Consider the following 16,926-nt stretch of genomic DNA (forward strand, 5'->3'; position numbering starts at 1 on the left):
CCCCCACTGCCACCCCACGATGAGGCCATTTCACCCGCTGGGGAAAAAAAACATGAGCTGAATTTCAATGGATAGGCCGCTGCATTCATTGCAGCGACCAGAACACTTAAAAAGCGGTAGGTGCGCCCCGTTTCGGACGGAGGGCAATTTCTACCCCCAGGAGTCAGCATTTCAAATCACAGCACAACACGTTATGAAATTGAATTCAGTAAATGTTAATTTGTGAACTGGCAACAATAAAATAACCATGAAAGCTGATGGAATGTTGTAATGCCTAACTGGTTCAGTAACGTTTTTCAGATAAGGGAGCCTGCCACCCCTGTTCTGGCCGACACGTGACTTTTGTCCCACACTGTGGGTGACTCTTAATACCCCCCAGGTGGGGCACTAAATACTACATTGCCAGTGTCGCCCATACCCATCGAATAAATGGAACAAATTCCAAACACTGTCTGTTCCACGGCTATTCGCATTGGCTATTAAATACCACAGTGAAGAATCTAACCTTTTTAATATTGTTGTAGTACCTGCTATTATCACAATGTAGCATTACAACTTACAAGACTGTACTCCATTATATTGCCGATTCAGTTGCTCTGTAATGCTATGTCGAAAAGAGCAGTAAGCTTTTAATACAGTGAAAAGAGCTAAACAGAATGCAATTTAAATGCAATAATTAAGTGCCAAAAATAGATTGAAAAGAAAATTGAGACAAAAATGAGGTGGCGCAATGCATTGGTACACCAGTGAACTGTGCTGTATGGTCATATGTTTTGAGAAATGGTATGACAGAGGGCTGGGAGCGAGTGACCTGGTACCTTCTAAATTGGACAGTGTGGAGACCTAAAAACTAGGAACTAATATAAATAATAAAAAGTATGAGTTTTATAAATCTCGATTGACTGAAAGCAATGATACCAATATTAGAATGTAGCTGTAGGGATCCCCGTGGCTGATGTGATTATAGTACATTTGTCTTCCTTTACTTCCTTTACCCTGAGGCGTCCGGTGGTTGTGAAAGGCGCTATATAAATCCAAGTCTTTCTTTCTTTACTTATGCCTCATGGAGTACCTACAGGGCTCTGTGAAGGAGATCGCCAAAGGGTAAGGTTTCTTTTTCTAAATTATATTTGGAATTTTTTTTTTAAATGTCTGGATACCTCAGGAAACAATAATTCCTCCAGTGTTTAATTCCCCTCTATTGAATGCCAATAACACTGAAACCATGCATTCACTGTGCATTTTGAGTACTGAAAGCAAATTGAGTTGTGTAAGGGGTGGAGAGCTGCCACCCATGGGCTTGAACCCCATATGGTTTTCAGTTACTGGTGGGTCAACAGCCTCAGTTCCTGGCTTGATTGCTCAGTGAAAATAAGCTGTTGTTTCGTGAAGGGAAACTGGAACTGATGTTGCTCTGCTTCAGTCACACTTTCAGAGCTGATCTTAAATCAGCTCTTTTCTATGGAGAAATCATTGTAATTTTGCCTTCATAAATAGAAGGGGCTTATTGTGGCAAGCATTCCTAAGGGAAGACTTTTGAAAATATTATTTTGTTCAGATTAAAATGCATGTCTTGTATATCTTTCTAACAATGCACTTTCTCACCCTGTCTTTTATTTAAATTACATTTGTTGTTACCTTAACACCTCCTTAAGCCACCTGTACCACACATTTTTTTCCCCAACTGAGAATAGCTGGATACAATTTATTTTCAAACTCTTCCCTATGCGACTGTTGACCCATCTGTGAGCAATTCCACATGATAATTTACTCAATGATAGTTCCCAATTGCTCAGGGAGTATTGCTCAACATCTTGTCAGTTGATTGCGCTGAGATTGGAACCTTGCATTATGGGGAATCATGTTAAGGATAGAGTTAAGAAATAAGGAAATAGTATAATTTTTGGTCTGCACTACAGTCCATTAAATAGTGGAGATGGAACATTCGAGGTGGAGAGCTATCTGGAGCGCACTACTTGAAAGAGTAGTGGAATCAGATTCCATAGAAACTTTCTTGACGAATCGAATAACTAGGGCTGTACATGGGCTTTAAACTAAATAGAGGGGGGGAGAGATCCAATGAGTGGAAATGCAAAAAGAGAAAGGAGACGGCAAAAGTGCAGGGTAGCAATAGGGGTAATGAAAACCAGAGTGTGACAGGAAGGGACAGAGCGTATACACATAAGACAAAATTAAAAGCTCTATATCTCAACGCAGTAGCATTCGTAACAAGATAAATGCGTTGACAGCACAAGTAGAAATAAATGGTTATGATCTGATTGCCATTACAGAGACGTGGCTGCAAAGTGACCAAGGATGAGAACTGGATATTCAAAGGTATTTGCCATTTCATAAGGATAGGCAGAAAGGAAAAGAAGGTGGGCTAGCTCTGTTAATAAGGGATGAGATCAGTGCAGTAGTGAGAAATGATATTGGCTCAGAAAATCATGATGTAGAATCAGTTTGGGTAGAGATAAGAAATAATAAGGGTAGGAAGTCACTGGTGGGAGTGGTCGACAAGCCCCCAAACAGTAGCCACACTGTAGGTCAGTATAAATCAAAAAATAATAGAGGTTTGTAAGAAAGGTAAGGCAATAATTATGGGCCATTTTAATCTTTATATTGATTGGACAAATCAAATTGGCAACGGTAGCCTGGAGGAAGAGTTCAAAGAGTGTATGCGGGATGGTTTCTTGGAACAATACATTGTAAAACCAACCAGGGAGCAGACTATTTTAGATCTAGTAATGTGTAACGAGTCTGGATTAATTATTGCTCTCGTAGTGAAGGATCCTCTTGGGAAGAGTGATCATAGCTTGGTAGAATTTCAAATTCAGTTTGAGGGTGAGAAAGCTAGTTCTCAAACTAGTGTCCTGAACTTAAATAAACGTAATTACAAAGATATGAAGGCATAACTGGTTAAAGTGGACTGGGAAAATAGATTAAAGGGTAACTCGGTGGAAAAGTAGTGGCAAATATTTAAGGAGATATTTCATAACTCTCAGCAAAGATATATTCCAGTGAGAAAGAAAGACTCTAAGAGAAGGATGAACCATCCATGGCTAACTACGGAAGTAAAAGATGATATCAAATTGAAAACAAAGCATACAATGTTGCGAAGAACAGTGGAAGGCCAGAGGATTGGGAAATTTTTAGAAACCAGCAAAGGGCGACTAAAAAAATGATAAAGAGAGGGAAGATAGCTTATGAGAGTAAACTAGCAAGAAATATAAAAACAGACAGTAAGAGCTTCTACATGTATATAAAAAGGAAGCGAGTATCTAAAGTAAATGTTGGTCCCTTAGAGGATGAGACTGGGGAATTAATAATGGGAAACAGAGAAATGACGGAGACGTTGAACAAATATTTTGTATCGGTCTTCACGCTAAAAGACATTAAAAGTATCCCAATAATTGATAATCAAGGGGCTATTGGGGTGGGGGGGTGGGCGGGGGAGGAATCTTAAAACAATCACTATCACTAGAGATAAAGTACTAGGCAAACTAATGGGACTAAAGGTGGGCAAGTCCCCTGGACCTGATGGCCTGCACCCATGGGTCTTAAAAGAGATGGCTGTAGAGATACTGGATGCATTGGTTGTAATCGAGGAGGAGGCGACAGTCCGGGGTCGGATGCCTATAAAAAGGCCGCGAGTTCAGGAGTTAGGGCAGCATCGAGGAGGAGGCGACAGTCCGGGGTCGGAGGCCTATAAAAAGGCCACGAGTTCAGGAGTTCGGGCAGTGTCGAGGAGGAGGTGACAGTCCGGGGTCGGAGGCCTATAAAAAGGCCGCGAGTTCAGGAGTTCGGGCAGTGTCGAGGAGGAGGCGACAGTCCGGGGTCGGAGGCCTATAAAAAGGCCGCGAGTTTGGGCAGTGTCGAAGAGGAGGCGACAGTCCGGGGTCGGTGGCCGATAAAAAGGCCGCAGGTTCAGGAGTTCGGGCAGTGTTGAGGAGGAGGCGACAGTCCAGGGACGGCGAGAGGCCTATAAAGGCCCAGCTTGTGCAGCTACAGGGAGAAGGCAAAAAAAAGAAGTAGAAAGAAATAGAAAGGTGACATCACAGCCAAGGGAGTAAGTGATTGGGGGTGATTGGTGAGTAGTTTTTCTTTTTTCTCTTCTATAACAGTGAGTAAACTTTAGCATTATTGTTGCCAATTTAAGTGTATCTAAGGGCTAAGTCATGGCAGGAGAGCTCGGTCACATGATATGCTCCTCCTGTACCATGTGGGAACTCAGGGACACTTCCGGTGTCCCTGACGACTACGTGTGCGGGAAGTGTATCCGCCTCCAGCTCCTGACGGACCGCGTTGCAGATTTGGAGCAGAAGATGGATTCACGATGCTGAGAATGACGTGAGTAGCACATGTAGCGAGTTGGTCTTACCGCAGGTGAAGGGTCCACAGCTAGCTAGAGAATGGAAGACCAGCAGGAAGAGCAGTGCAAGGAAGGTAGTGCAGCGGTCCCCTGCGGTCATCCCCCTGCAAAACAGATACACCGCTTTGAGTACTGTTGAGGGGATGACTCATCAGGGGAGGGCAGCAGTAGCCAAGTTCATGGCACCGTGGCTGGCTCTGCTGCACAGGAGGGCAGGAAAAAGAGTGGGAGAGCGATAGTAATAGGGGATTCAATGGTAAGGGGAATAGGTAGGCGTTTCTGTGGCCGCAACCGAGACTCCAGGATGGTATGTTGCCTCCCTGGTGCAAGGGTCAAGGATGTCTCGGAGCGGGTGGAGGACATTCTGAAAAGGGAGGGTGAACAGCCAGTTGTCGTGGTGCACATTGGTACCAACGATATAGTTAAAAAAATGGATGAGATCGTACGACACGAATTTAAGGAGCTAGGAGCTAAATTAAAACATAGGACCTCAAAAATAGTAATCTCAGGATTGCTACCAGTGCTACGAGCTAGTCAGAGTAGGAATCGCAGGATAGCTCAGATGAATACATGGCTTGAGCAGTGGTGCAGCAGGGAGGGATTCAAATTCCTGGGGCATTGGAACCGGTTCTGGGGGAGGTGGGACCAGTACAAACCGGACGGTCTGCACCTGGGCAGGACCGGAACCAATGTCCTACGGAAGTGTTTGCTAGTGCTGTTTGGGAGGAGTTAAACTAATATGACAGGGGGATGGGAACCAATGCAGGGAGACAGAGGGAAACAAAATGGAGACAAAAGCAAAAGACAGAAAGGAGATGAGTAAAAGTGGAGGGCAGAGAAACCCAAGTCAAAAAACAAAAAGGGCCACTGTACAGCAAAATTCTAAATGGTCAAAGTGTAATAAAAAGGCAAGCATGAAAGCTCGATGCCTCAATGCAAGGAGTATTCGGAACACAGGAGAGGGCTCTGAGCTAGTTAGAGTGGGTGAGAGCTCAGATGAACAGGACCCCAAGAAAGAATGCAAAAGGCAGGAGGCAACAGAGCAGAGTAGCACTGGGGTAAGTGTAAACCACAAGGTAATAGGAAGGGACAATATGTATGAATATAAAGGGGCTGCAGGAGGGGTCAAAACTAAAAATCATGGTTTAAAAACTAGTATTAAAACACTCTATCTAAACGCATGCAGCATTCGAAATAAAGTAAATGAGTTGACGGCACAAATCATTACAAATGGGTATGATTTGGTGGCCATTTCGGAAACGTGGTGCAGGGGGGCCAAGACTGGGAATTAAACATACAGGGGTATCTGACAATTCGGAAAGATAGACAAGAAGGGAAAGGAGGTGAGGTAGCTCTGTTAATAAAGGATGATATCAGGGCAGTTGTGAGAGATGATATTGGCTCTAATGAACAAAATGTTGAATCATTGTGGGTGGATATTAGAGATAGTAAGGGGAAAAAGTAACTGATGGGCGTAGTTTATAGGCCCCCAAATAATAACTTCACGGTGGGGCCGGCAATAATCAAGGGAATAATGGAGGCATGTGAAAAAGGAACGGCAGTAATCATGGGGGATTTTAACCTACATATCGATTGGTCAAATCAAATTGCACAGTGTAGCCTTGAGGAGGAATTCAGAGAATGCATACGGGATTGTTTCTTAGAACAGTATGTTACAGAACCTACAAGGGAGCAAGCTATCTTAGATCTGTACCTGTGTAATGAGACAGCAATAATAAACGATCTCCAAGTAAAAGATCCTCTTGGAATGAGTAATCACAGTCTGGTTGAATTTGTAATACAGATTGAGGGTGAGGAAGTAGTGTCTCAAACGAGCGTACAATGCTTAAACAAAGGGGACTACAGTGGGATGAGGGCAGAGTTGGCTAAAGTAGACTGGAAACACAGACTAAACGGTGGCACAATTGAGGAACAGTGGAGGACTTTTAAGGAGCTCTTTCATAGTGCTCAACAAAAATATATTCCAGTGAAAAAGAAGGGCGGTAAGAGAAGGGATAACCAGCCATGGATAACCAAGGAAATAAAGGAGAGTATCAAATTAAAAACCAATGCGTATAAGGTGGCCAAGGTTAGTGGGAAACTAGAAGATTGGGAAAATTTTAAACGACACCAAAGAATGACTAAGAAAGCAATAAAGGAAAGATAGATTACGAAAGTAAACTTGCGCAAAACATAAAAACCGATAGTAAAAGCTTTTACCGCTATACAAAACAGAAAAGAGTGACTAAAGTAAATATTGGTCCCTTAGAAGATGAGAAGGGGGCTTTAATAATGGGAAATGTGGAAATGGCTGAGACCTTAAACAATTATTTTCCTTCGGTCTTCACAATGGAAGACACAAAAACCATGCCAAAAATTGCTGGTCATGGGAATGGGGGAAGGGAGGATCTTGAGATAATCACTATCACTAGGGGGGTTGTGCTGGATAGGCTAATGGGACTCAAGGTAGACAAGTCCCCTGGTGCGGATGAAATGCATCCCAGGCTATAAAAAGAGATGGCGGAAGTTATAGCAGATGCATTCGTTATAATCTACCAAAATTCTCTGGACTCTGGAGAGGTACCAGCGGATTGGAAAGCAGCTAATGTAACGCCTCTGTTTAAAAAAGGGGGCAGACAAAAGGCAGGTAACTATAGGCCGGTTAGTTTAACATCTGTAGTGAGGAAAATGCTTGAAACTATCATTAAGGAAGAAATAGCAGGACATCTAGATAGGAATAGTGCAATCAAGCAGACGCAAGATGGATTCATGAAGGGGAAATCACGTTTAACTAATTTACTGGAATTCTTTGAGGATAGAATAAGCATGGTGGATAGAGGTGGACCAATGGATGTGGTGTATTTAGATTTCCAAAAGGCATTCGATAAGGTGCCACACAAAAGGTTACTGCAGAAGATAGAGGTACATGGAGTCAGAGGAAATGTATTAGCATGGATCGAGAATTGGCTGGCTAACAGAAAGCAGAGAGTCGGGATAAATGGGTCCTTTTCGGGTTGGAAATCGGTGGTTAGTGGTGTGCCACAGGGATCGGTGCTGGGACCACAACTGTTTACAATATACATAGATGACCTGTAAGAGGGGACAGAGTGTAGTGTAACAAAATTTGCAGATGACACAAAGATTAGTGGGAAAGCGGGTTGTGTAGAGGACACAGAGAGGCTGCAAAGAGATTTGGATAGGTTAAGCGAATGGGCTAAGGTTTGGCAGATGGAATACAATGTCGGAAAGTGTGAGGTCATCCACCTTGGGGTGAAAAAAACAGTAAAAGGGAATATTATTTGAATGGGGAGAAATTACAACATGCTGCGGTGCAGAGGGACCTGGGTGTCCTTGTGCATGAATCCCAAAACGTTAGTTTGCAGGTGCAGCAGGTAATCAGGAAGGCGAATGGAATATTGGCCTTCATTGCGAGAGGGATGGAGTACAAAAGCAGGGAGGTCCTGCTGCAACTGTATAGGGTATTAGTGAGGCCGCATCTGGAGTACTGCGTGCAGTTTTGGTCACCTTACTTAAGGAAGGATATACTGGCTTTGGAGGGGGTACAGAGACGATTCACGAGGCTGATTCCGGAGATGAGGGGGTTACCTTATGATGATAGATTGAGTAGATTGGGTCTTTACACGTTGGAGTTCAGAAGGATGAGGGGTGATCTTATAGAAATATTTAAAATAATGAAAGGGATAGACAAGATAGAGGCAGAGAGGTTGTTTCCACTGGTCGGGGAGATTAGAACTAGGGGGCGCAGCCTCAAAATACGGGGGAGCCAATTTAAAACCGAGTTGAGAAGGAATTTCTTCTCCCAGAGGGTTGTGAATCTGTGGAATTCTCTGCCCAAGGAAGCAGTTGAGGCTAGCTCATTGAATGTATTCAAATCACAGATAGATAGAGTTTTAACCAATAAGGGAATTAAGGGTTATGGGGAGCGGGCGGGTAAGTGGAGCTGAGTCCACGGCCAGATCAGCCATGATCTTTTTGAATGGCGGAGCAGGCTCGAGGGGCTAGATGGCCTACTCCTGTTCCTAATTCTTATGTTCTTATGTACCAAAATTCCCTGGATTCTAGAGAGATCCCAGCGGACTGGAAAACCGCAAATATAACGCCCCTATTTAAGAAAGGAGGGAGACAGAAAACAGGAAATCATAGATCAGTTAGCCTAACATCTGTCATTGGGGAAATGCTCGAGTCCATCATTAAGGAATAGTAGCAGGACATTTAGAAAATCATAATGCAATTAAGCAGAGTCAGCATGGTTTTATGAAAGGGAAATCATATTTAACAAATTTGCTCGAGTTCTTTGAGGATGTAATGAGCAGGGTGGATAAAAGGGAACCGGTAGATGTGGTGTATTTGGATTTCCAGAAAGCATTCGATAAGGTACCACATAAAAGGTTACTGCACAAGATGAGAGCTTACAGTGTTGGGGGAAATATATTAGCGTAGATAGAGGATTGGCTAACTAACAGAAAGCAGAGAGTCGGGATAAATGGGTCATTTTCAGGTTGGCAAACTGTAAATAGTGGGGTGCCACTGGGTTCACTGCTGGGGCCTCAACTGTTTACAATTTATATTAATGACTTCGATGAAAGGACCAAGTGTAATGTAGCCAAATTTGCTGATGATACAAAGGTGGAAAAGCAAGTTGTGAGGAGGACACACAGAATCTACAAAGGGATATAGATGGGTTAAGTGAGTAGGCAAAAACTTGGCAGATGGAGTAAAATGTGGGAATATGTGAGGTTATCCACTTTGGTAGGAAAAATAATAAATATAATTATTATTTAAATGGGGAGAGATTACAAAATGCGGTGGTACAGAGGGATCTAGGGGTCCTTATTCAAGAAACACAAAAAGTTAGCATGCAGGTACAGCAAGTACTTAGGAAGGCAAATGGAATGTTGGCCTTTATTGCAAGGAGGATGGAGTGTAAAAGTAGGGAAGTCCTGCTCCAACAGTACAGGGCATTGGTAAGACCACACCTGGAGTACTGCGTACAGTTTTGGTCTCGTTATTTAAGGAAGGATATACTTGCACTGGAGGCAATTTGGAGAAGCTTCACGAGGTTGATTCCTGAGATGAAGGGTTGTCATATGAAGGAAGGTTGAGCAGGTTGGGCCTATACTCATTGGAGTTTAGAAGACGTAGAGGTGGCCTTATTCAAACATATAAGATTCTGAGGGGGCTTGACAGGGTAGATGCAGAGAGGATGTTTCTCCTCGTGGGGGAATCTAGAACTGGGGGGCATAGTTTCAGAATAGGGTCGCCCATTTAAAACGGAAATGAAGAGGAATTTCTTCTTTCAGAGGGTTGTGAATCTTTAGAATTCTCTACCCCAGCGAGCTGTGGAGGCTGGGTCATTGAATGTATTTAAGGTGGAGATAGACAGATTTTTGAAAGATAAGGGAGTCAAGGGTTATGGGGAGCAGGCGGAGAAGTGGGGTTGAGGCCAGGATCAGATCAGCCATGATCTTATTGAATGGTGGAGCAGGCTACTCCTGCTCCTATTTCTCATGTATTCAAAAGGCAATTTGAAGAGGACTAATTTGCAGGGTTATGGGGAAAAGGCTGGGGTGTGGGACTAAATTGAACAACTCTTTCAAAGTGCCAGCACAGGCATTATGACCAAATGGCCTTCTTACCGGTAAGACTCTGACAGTTGAGAGAGATATGGAAGAACAACAGGGTGATTTAACTATCCCAAGATGGACAACGGTACTGCATGTGATCAAAATAAGGAATTTGGAAGTAACAACTATAACATGGCTTCAATGTAAGAATAGAAAAGGACAATGAAGTGTCAAAGATAAGGGTGTCGGATTGAAAAAAGGTAAAGTTCACTGAAATAAAAGAAAATCCAGCACAAATTAACTGAGCAGCAGAGTAATCAAACAGGCCAATGACAGTGGGAAATTGTGAAGTATGAGATGTATAGAGTATAAAATAAATATACAGTATTGCTATACATCAAATAATGGGGTGCCTCAAAGTACAAAGTTCTGTGGATAAATAGAGATTAACGGTAATCTGAAACTTAGAAAAAAGAGACATGTTAAAGTTAGGGATAACAATACTAAAGAAAATCATGAGGAAAACAGAAAATGTAGTGGGGAGGTGAAAAAGATTAGACGGGCTAAAAGGGAATAAAAAAAGACAATCATTCTTTAACTTTTTATGTGCTAATAAAAGGCCTTACTATTTCTTTTATATAGAATGGATGTTAGAATGATGCTGTAACTATTCTATGATCCATTCTATATAAAAATAAATAATAAGGCCTTTTATTGGTCCCAAGTTTCCGATATCCGCTAGAACAGCTCTATGGGTGGTGCTTAAGGCCTGCGCCAAAAACTGATGTTGCCAGGGTAATGAGGGATGCGCTGAAGGGCTGATACTGGAAATGGAAACTGACCAAGGGCTGAGGCTGGGCTGGAAATGGAATATGACGCCGCTGCCACCCCGGGCCAAATGGCCTCCCCGTCTCCGGTGCCGCTGCCATCCCGGGCCGAAAGGACCCCGCACCGACCCGCACCTATCCCGGGCCGAAAGGACCCCGCACCGACCCGCACCTATCCCGGGCCGAAAGGACCCCGCACCGACCCGCACCTATCCCGGGCCGAAAGGACCCCGCACCGACCCGCACCTATCCCGGGCCGAAAGGACCCCGCACCGACCCGCATCTATCCCGGGCCGAAAGGACCCCACACCGACCCGCACCTATCCCGGGCCGAAAGGACCCCGCACCTATCCCGGGCCGAAAGGACCCCGCACCACCCCGTGTCTTCAGCTTGGCTGAAACAATGGCATCTTCTCTCTGCCGATTTTGTTTTCTTTGCGCCGATTTCCTTAAGTGTAGGAAAGGATTTTCAGAAGAGAAACATCTCCTTCCATCAAGTGTCATTCTTGAAAACATCAACCTGAAACTTGCAGTTATATAAAGTATTGCATAATGCATTGAGTATATTTAAAGAAGTGTTCAAATGATAATCCTTTCCTAATAGGTGTAAAATGACTGTCTTGAAGAAAACTGTATTTCTAAGGGGGAGTTAAACTGTTTTTAACTTGGCCCATCTCTTGTAGTCTGTACTGTCCGTGAAAGATCACGGTCCAGACGTCACGCTCCAGGCATTTCGCTCCTTGCATCACGCTCCCTGCATCACACTCCAACACTCCATGTATCATGCTGTATTTCAGATGCAAATCGATTTTACAATGCTGGTTGAAACTAACAACCACATTCCAATCTGCAAAGTGTCTTGGCCAAATAACTGAGCCTGCATGCCCTTAAAGGGACATGGCACTACTTTTGCAAATTATATATGAATGATGGGCAGAAAAAGATCAACTGATCCATCAAGCCTGCACCACACTCATAGTGGTTGGAGCATCATGACTAGACACTTTTTATTCTCTATCCCCCACCCCCGCTCCCAATCGCCATGTAACCTGCTGGGAGAGGTGTAAGAATATAGTTATGTTTTTACATTATTCTAATACAGAAAAATGTCATAACAGCTAATGTAGGAAGAATTGGTTTAAACTGTGCGCTCACAAATTCTATCTTTGCCCCTCAATGACACTGATAACTTTTGAGAAGGATGCATTTTGGAGACAAAGACATTGTACTCTGAGGATAGGCACATGTAGATTATTAAATAAGCAAGCTAGTTGGCATAAGTGATATATTAGGAAGCTTAAAGTGTTGTTCGGTTAATACACTGGCTTTTTTATCACAGCAGGGGAGAGTGTAAAAGAAAGAAATTACTGCGGTATAGATAAGGGAATAGATTCATTTCACTAGAAGTTGCAAGAGATAAGACGTCAAAGGCTTGTGCAACAAAGGTTATAGTTAATGTACCAAGTCCTAATTGTCCACCAATTATCTAAGGGTCATAAAACACCCAGTACAGTTAAGTCCAACAAAAACTAGACAATGAAAGAAAATAGTGTAAAAAGTCATACAATGTTTCACTTAGAAGGAACTTTGGCTACCTTCAAGATGAGACAGTGGTGGGTTAGGGTGGGTTACACCACGTTACTCTTAACAGTCAGTCCCTGCAAGTGGTACGTTAATGCCAAACAATTAGTTCTTACAAATGAGAGATAATCTAGTCCGAGGTGAATTATTCAAGTAATAGGTTGGACTAATGGGGTATGGTGTTTTCCGAAGGATCAACTTAGCCACAATTCGGTGTTGATGTGATGTGTTTAATGCTTTAGTCCTTTGTGTTTAATGCTTCCCAGTTGGTCTAATGGAGTATGATATTTTCTGAAGGATCAACTTAGCCACAATTAGGTGTTGATGTGTCTGCCTCAGCCGGGAGCCTACACTTGCTTATTTATAAAAAGGGAAACAACTGTCCTCACTCAGCAGATATAAGGCAAAATATAATCGCAAGAGGTTTTAGGCCATTTTAAGTGATGTGTTTAATGCTTTAGTCCTTTGTCCTTTAATGCTTCCCATCCCCTGTCTCTGGCTGTGCCTGCACTGAACTTAACTCTAGGTAAGGTTTTTCAGAACTTACAAAAGTGGACACTTACTTCGTTCTAAGTTAGTTTGGAGTAACCTTTCGCAGTTCAAACTTGCAAAACAGGCCTAAGTGGCTGGACACACCCCTTTTTGAAAAAAAAAACTGAACTAAAACGAAACTAAACTAACTCACTGAAACTGGAGCAAACTAAATACCGAGAATTGCGATTTCTAAGATACTCCAAGCTAAATTAGTTGCTCCAAAAAAATTGAAACAACTCCACCCGAAACTAGGGACCAATAGCACGTAAAAAGTAAAAGCATGATTAGAGAAGCTAGGAGTAGTTCTGGATGAAGGTATGGTGAAGATAATAAATAAATATTTTGTATCAGCTTTTGCAGATGATGGTGGAAGTGGGAATATAGGTGTACTAGAGCAGGATTTGGAACAATTTCTTGAATTAATTGCACACAAGTCACTGGACCCTGATTGCAAGAACGCTGCCTGTTGAAAGAAATCAAAGTCTGGAATTTTCCGGAGGGTCAGCGGGCGGGATCGGTGGCGGGTTGGGACTCCGCTGTCAACCCACCGCCATGTCCTTTCCCAATGTCGGGTCTGTCAGCGCTTAGCAGACCCGACAGGCAGTGGCGGGGGACCGAATTAATCTCAATAACATCTAATTGACAGATCATTAACAGGCATTTTTAATTTACCTTTTCTCTTTAACTTCATGGCCAGGGGAATGACGCTGTTCAGGGACCACAGCTGTCAACCTGAGGCGGGGGTTCAGTGACCATTGCTCCAGCTGATTGCTTGGCAGCTTCAAATGTACAGTAAAAGCTCCCATCTGACAGGTCATCACTTTCCTGAGCCATAAGCTGTTTCTCAGTCCATTTCCGGCACAGATTCGGCAGGCTTTCCACTTTTCACTCTCCTTCCAGTATCACCTCATTGGAAGAACTCTCTCACCATTGACAGAATACTTCTTCAATCTCTACTTCAGTTGTCATCTATTCCATCAACATGGGTGCCCTTTATACTGTCTCACCTTGGTCCTCAGAATCCGACTACGATCAGCCCCAACACCAGCAGCACCAGCAGCACCAACAACAACACCAACATTCTCTGCAATCACCTGATGCTGCACAGGACAGAGGGCATCAACACCTGATCACGTTGCTCCCGGGGAGGCCAGGGCTGGCCTTACCATGGCCAGATTTACTTCACTTGATGCTGTACACCCTGGCTGCCACATGATGCGCCAGGTTGGCACTACTCCACACCAACATCATAAAGCATCCCTACAGTGTCTAAGCCATTTCTTTCACCCTCACCACCATTGCGGGGGGGTGCTGTTATGTGTCTCCATTCACTGCAACTCATTAAGCCATTTCCAGAGGTGCACACAAATCTATCCAAGAACGCAAAGTGTTGAAAATAAAGATTTGAATGTTTGACAGCACATTAATAAAAACTTGACATAAACATTGGATAAAACACCCAAGTGGCTACCCTTGTGTGTTGTTAGTTGGTATGATTGCACTAGGATGAGGGAGAATGTGAGGGGTGGCTAGTAAGATGGGGGCGTGATAATGTAGATGGATGGAGAGAGAGGGATGGGTGGAGGTGCAAGGTAAGTTGGTTTTGAGTAAGGATGTGCAGAGGTAGGGTAGGGAAAGCAGAGTGATGAGAGGCACATCGGGATGCAGGTGAGTGTGACTTTGTACTAATGTTTCGTGATCTAATGAGATCATTAAAAAAGTTTGCACCACTGCATCCAGGTCCTCCTGACGACATCCCTGCTTATGCCCTCCTGTGCAATGTGCAACCAGGCTGTGTTGGTCTCCTGGGGAGGTGTCTTCCGCCCATCGGAAGGGAAGGGAACCTCCCTGCATGCTCTGATGGAAGGAGTCATGGGAGAGCTCTACGTGCAGCCCTGCACCTCTGTGCAATGCTTGTCAGTGTTTTCAGCACTTCAAAACTGTAGAACACTGACAGCACAACTGCCAAAATAAAGTTGACCATGGTCCCTTTAAGGAAACCAGCTGATGACGCGTCATAAAATGACGTCACCAGACCCGCTTCCTCTAATTGGACTGGCAAACGTGCTGGGCGGGTTAACAAGCCCTATCAAGGAAAAATTATTTTGGACAGCGGATGGAGCCAGCAGCAGGGGGGTCGGGACTTATCACCAACGTTGCCCACCCCGGACCCGCTGAGGTGAGCAAAATCCCGGCCAATGAAGAGATAGCAAAGGCTATGGCCACAATTTTCAACCCTCAGTCTCTGTCACAGGTGGGGAAGGGGTGGCTGGGACTGGTTTGCCGCATGCTCTTTCCACTGCCTGCGCTTGATTTCTGCATGCTCTCGGCAATGAGACGTGAGGCGCTCAGCGCCCTCCCAGATGCACTTTCTTCACTTGGGGCGGTCTTTGGCAGGGACTCCCAGGTGTCAGTGAAAATGTTGCACTTTATCGGGGAGGCTTTGAGGGTGTCCTTGTAACATTTCTGCTGCCCACCTTTGGCCCGTTTGCCGTGAAGGAGTTCCGAGTAGAGTGCTTGCTTTGGGAGTCTCGTGTCTGGTATGCGAACTATGTGGCCTGCCCAGCGGAGTTGATCAAGTGTGGTCAGTGCTTCAATGCTGGGGATGTTGGCCTGGTCGAGGATGCTAATGTTGGTGCATCTGTCCTCCCAGGGGATTTGTAGGTTCTTGTGGGGACATCGTTGGTGGTATTTCTCTAGCGACTTGAGGTGTCTACTGTACATGGTCCATGTTTCTGGCTGAGAAAATGATTGCTAAGAGAGTGCAGAAAGAGGTTTGGAGAAATATTATTACGGAGAAGGTTGTTTCACGGAGTTGTTGCGGCAAAGATCGTTAGAAGGCTATGGGAAGAGAGTAGGACTGTACTTTGCTCTAACAAAGAGCCAGCACAAACTTGATGGGCCAAATGGCTTTCTTTTGTGAACCAAAGAAGCAAAGGATAGTTGTGAATTGAATTATATCCTACCAGCATTCATGATGTATTTTTTTTTAATCCTCACTAGAATTCTGTTGTGCTAGAACCTCTACATTTTCTACAGAGCCACAGCAAGGATAACAACCCTGAGGATTTCAGCACTCAGCTCTGGGCCTGTGCTTTTGAACCGGAAGTCAAGAATTCCCAGATTCCAGGTGAAATAATACAATTGTAAAACAAAACAGCACATAGAATGTAGAGTACACACCTGTACAACCGGAGCAGTTTTTTTAACTAATTGTCTTGAAGTAAAAGAAAAAAGAAAGACTTGGATTTATAAAGCACCTTTCACGACCACTGGACATCTCAAAGCGCTTTACAGCCAATGAAATAAGGGTACTTTTTTTTTAAAGTGTCGTCACTGTTGTAATGTCAATGTTTAGCTACTTACTCACCTTAAGCGAAACAGTGCAGAGTACCTGCGATCACTGTGAGATTTATTTTATTTGCCTGGACCTTATTGTCAATGGAAAGTCTGTGTATCTGATGTATTTAGATTTTGGGAATGCTTTTGGTTATGTGCCACACCAATATTTAGTCCACAAGGTAAGAAGCCATGGAATAGAAGTCAAGCTTCTAAGATGAATTGAAAATTGGCTGAACCAAATAAGCAAAGGATGGTTGTGAGTCGAATTGCATCAACAAGGCAAGAGGGTAACTGGCACGATCAGTGGGGGGATTGATATTTATAGTGTATGCAAATGATTTGGAGCTGGAGATGGAAACAAAGCTAAGTTTGCAAATGACACCATGTTGGTGGGAATCTAAACCAATAGAGGGGAAACAAACCATGTGTAAACTGATGTGAATATGTTGGCAGGGCAGGCTAATGAGTGGCAAATGATATTTAATGTGGACAAATAGGAGATAATGAGACTAGGGATGTGAACTAGACAGTGGGAATGTAAATTAAATAACTCTAGACTACAAGACAGTGCAGGAGAGGGATATGGGGGTATTGATGGATAGTTTACTGAGACCAGCAGTAAAGATATTTAGGTCTGTATATGACACAGTTTTGGCTACACCTGGAGTATTGTATAGAATTCTGC

At 43.7% G+C, this 16,926-nt stretch overlaps 1 protein-coding gene across 6 annotated transcripts in view; it reads left to right on the forward strand.

Moving 5' to 3' along the window:
• The window catches only part of lrwd1 (leucine-rich repeats and WD repeat domain containing 1), an 80,113-nt gene that overhangs the window by 23,799 nt on the left and 39,388 nt on the right, over positions 1-16,926 (forward strand). For all 6 annotated transcript variants that reach the window (XM_070857332.1, XM_070857329.1, XM_070857328.1 and 3 more), the window contains one exon: positions 15,903-16,029. In XM_070857332.1, coding sequence (XP_070713433.1) covers positions 15,903-16,029 — 127 coding nt within the window. The remainder of the gene's footprint in view (positions 1-15,902; positions 16,030-16,926) is intronic.

The sequence above is a fragment of the Pristiophorus japonicus genome, chromosome 16, assembly GCF_044704955.1.
Source record: "Pristiophorus japonicus isolate sPriJap1 chromosome 16, sPriJap1.hap1, whole genome shotgun sequence".
NCBI lineage: Eukaryota > Metazoa > Chordata > Chondrichthyes > Pristiophoridae > Pristiophorus > Pristiophorus japonicus.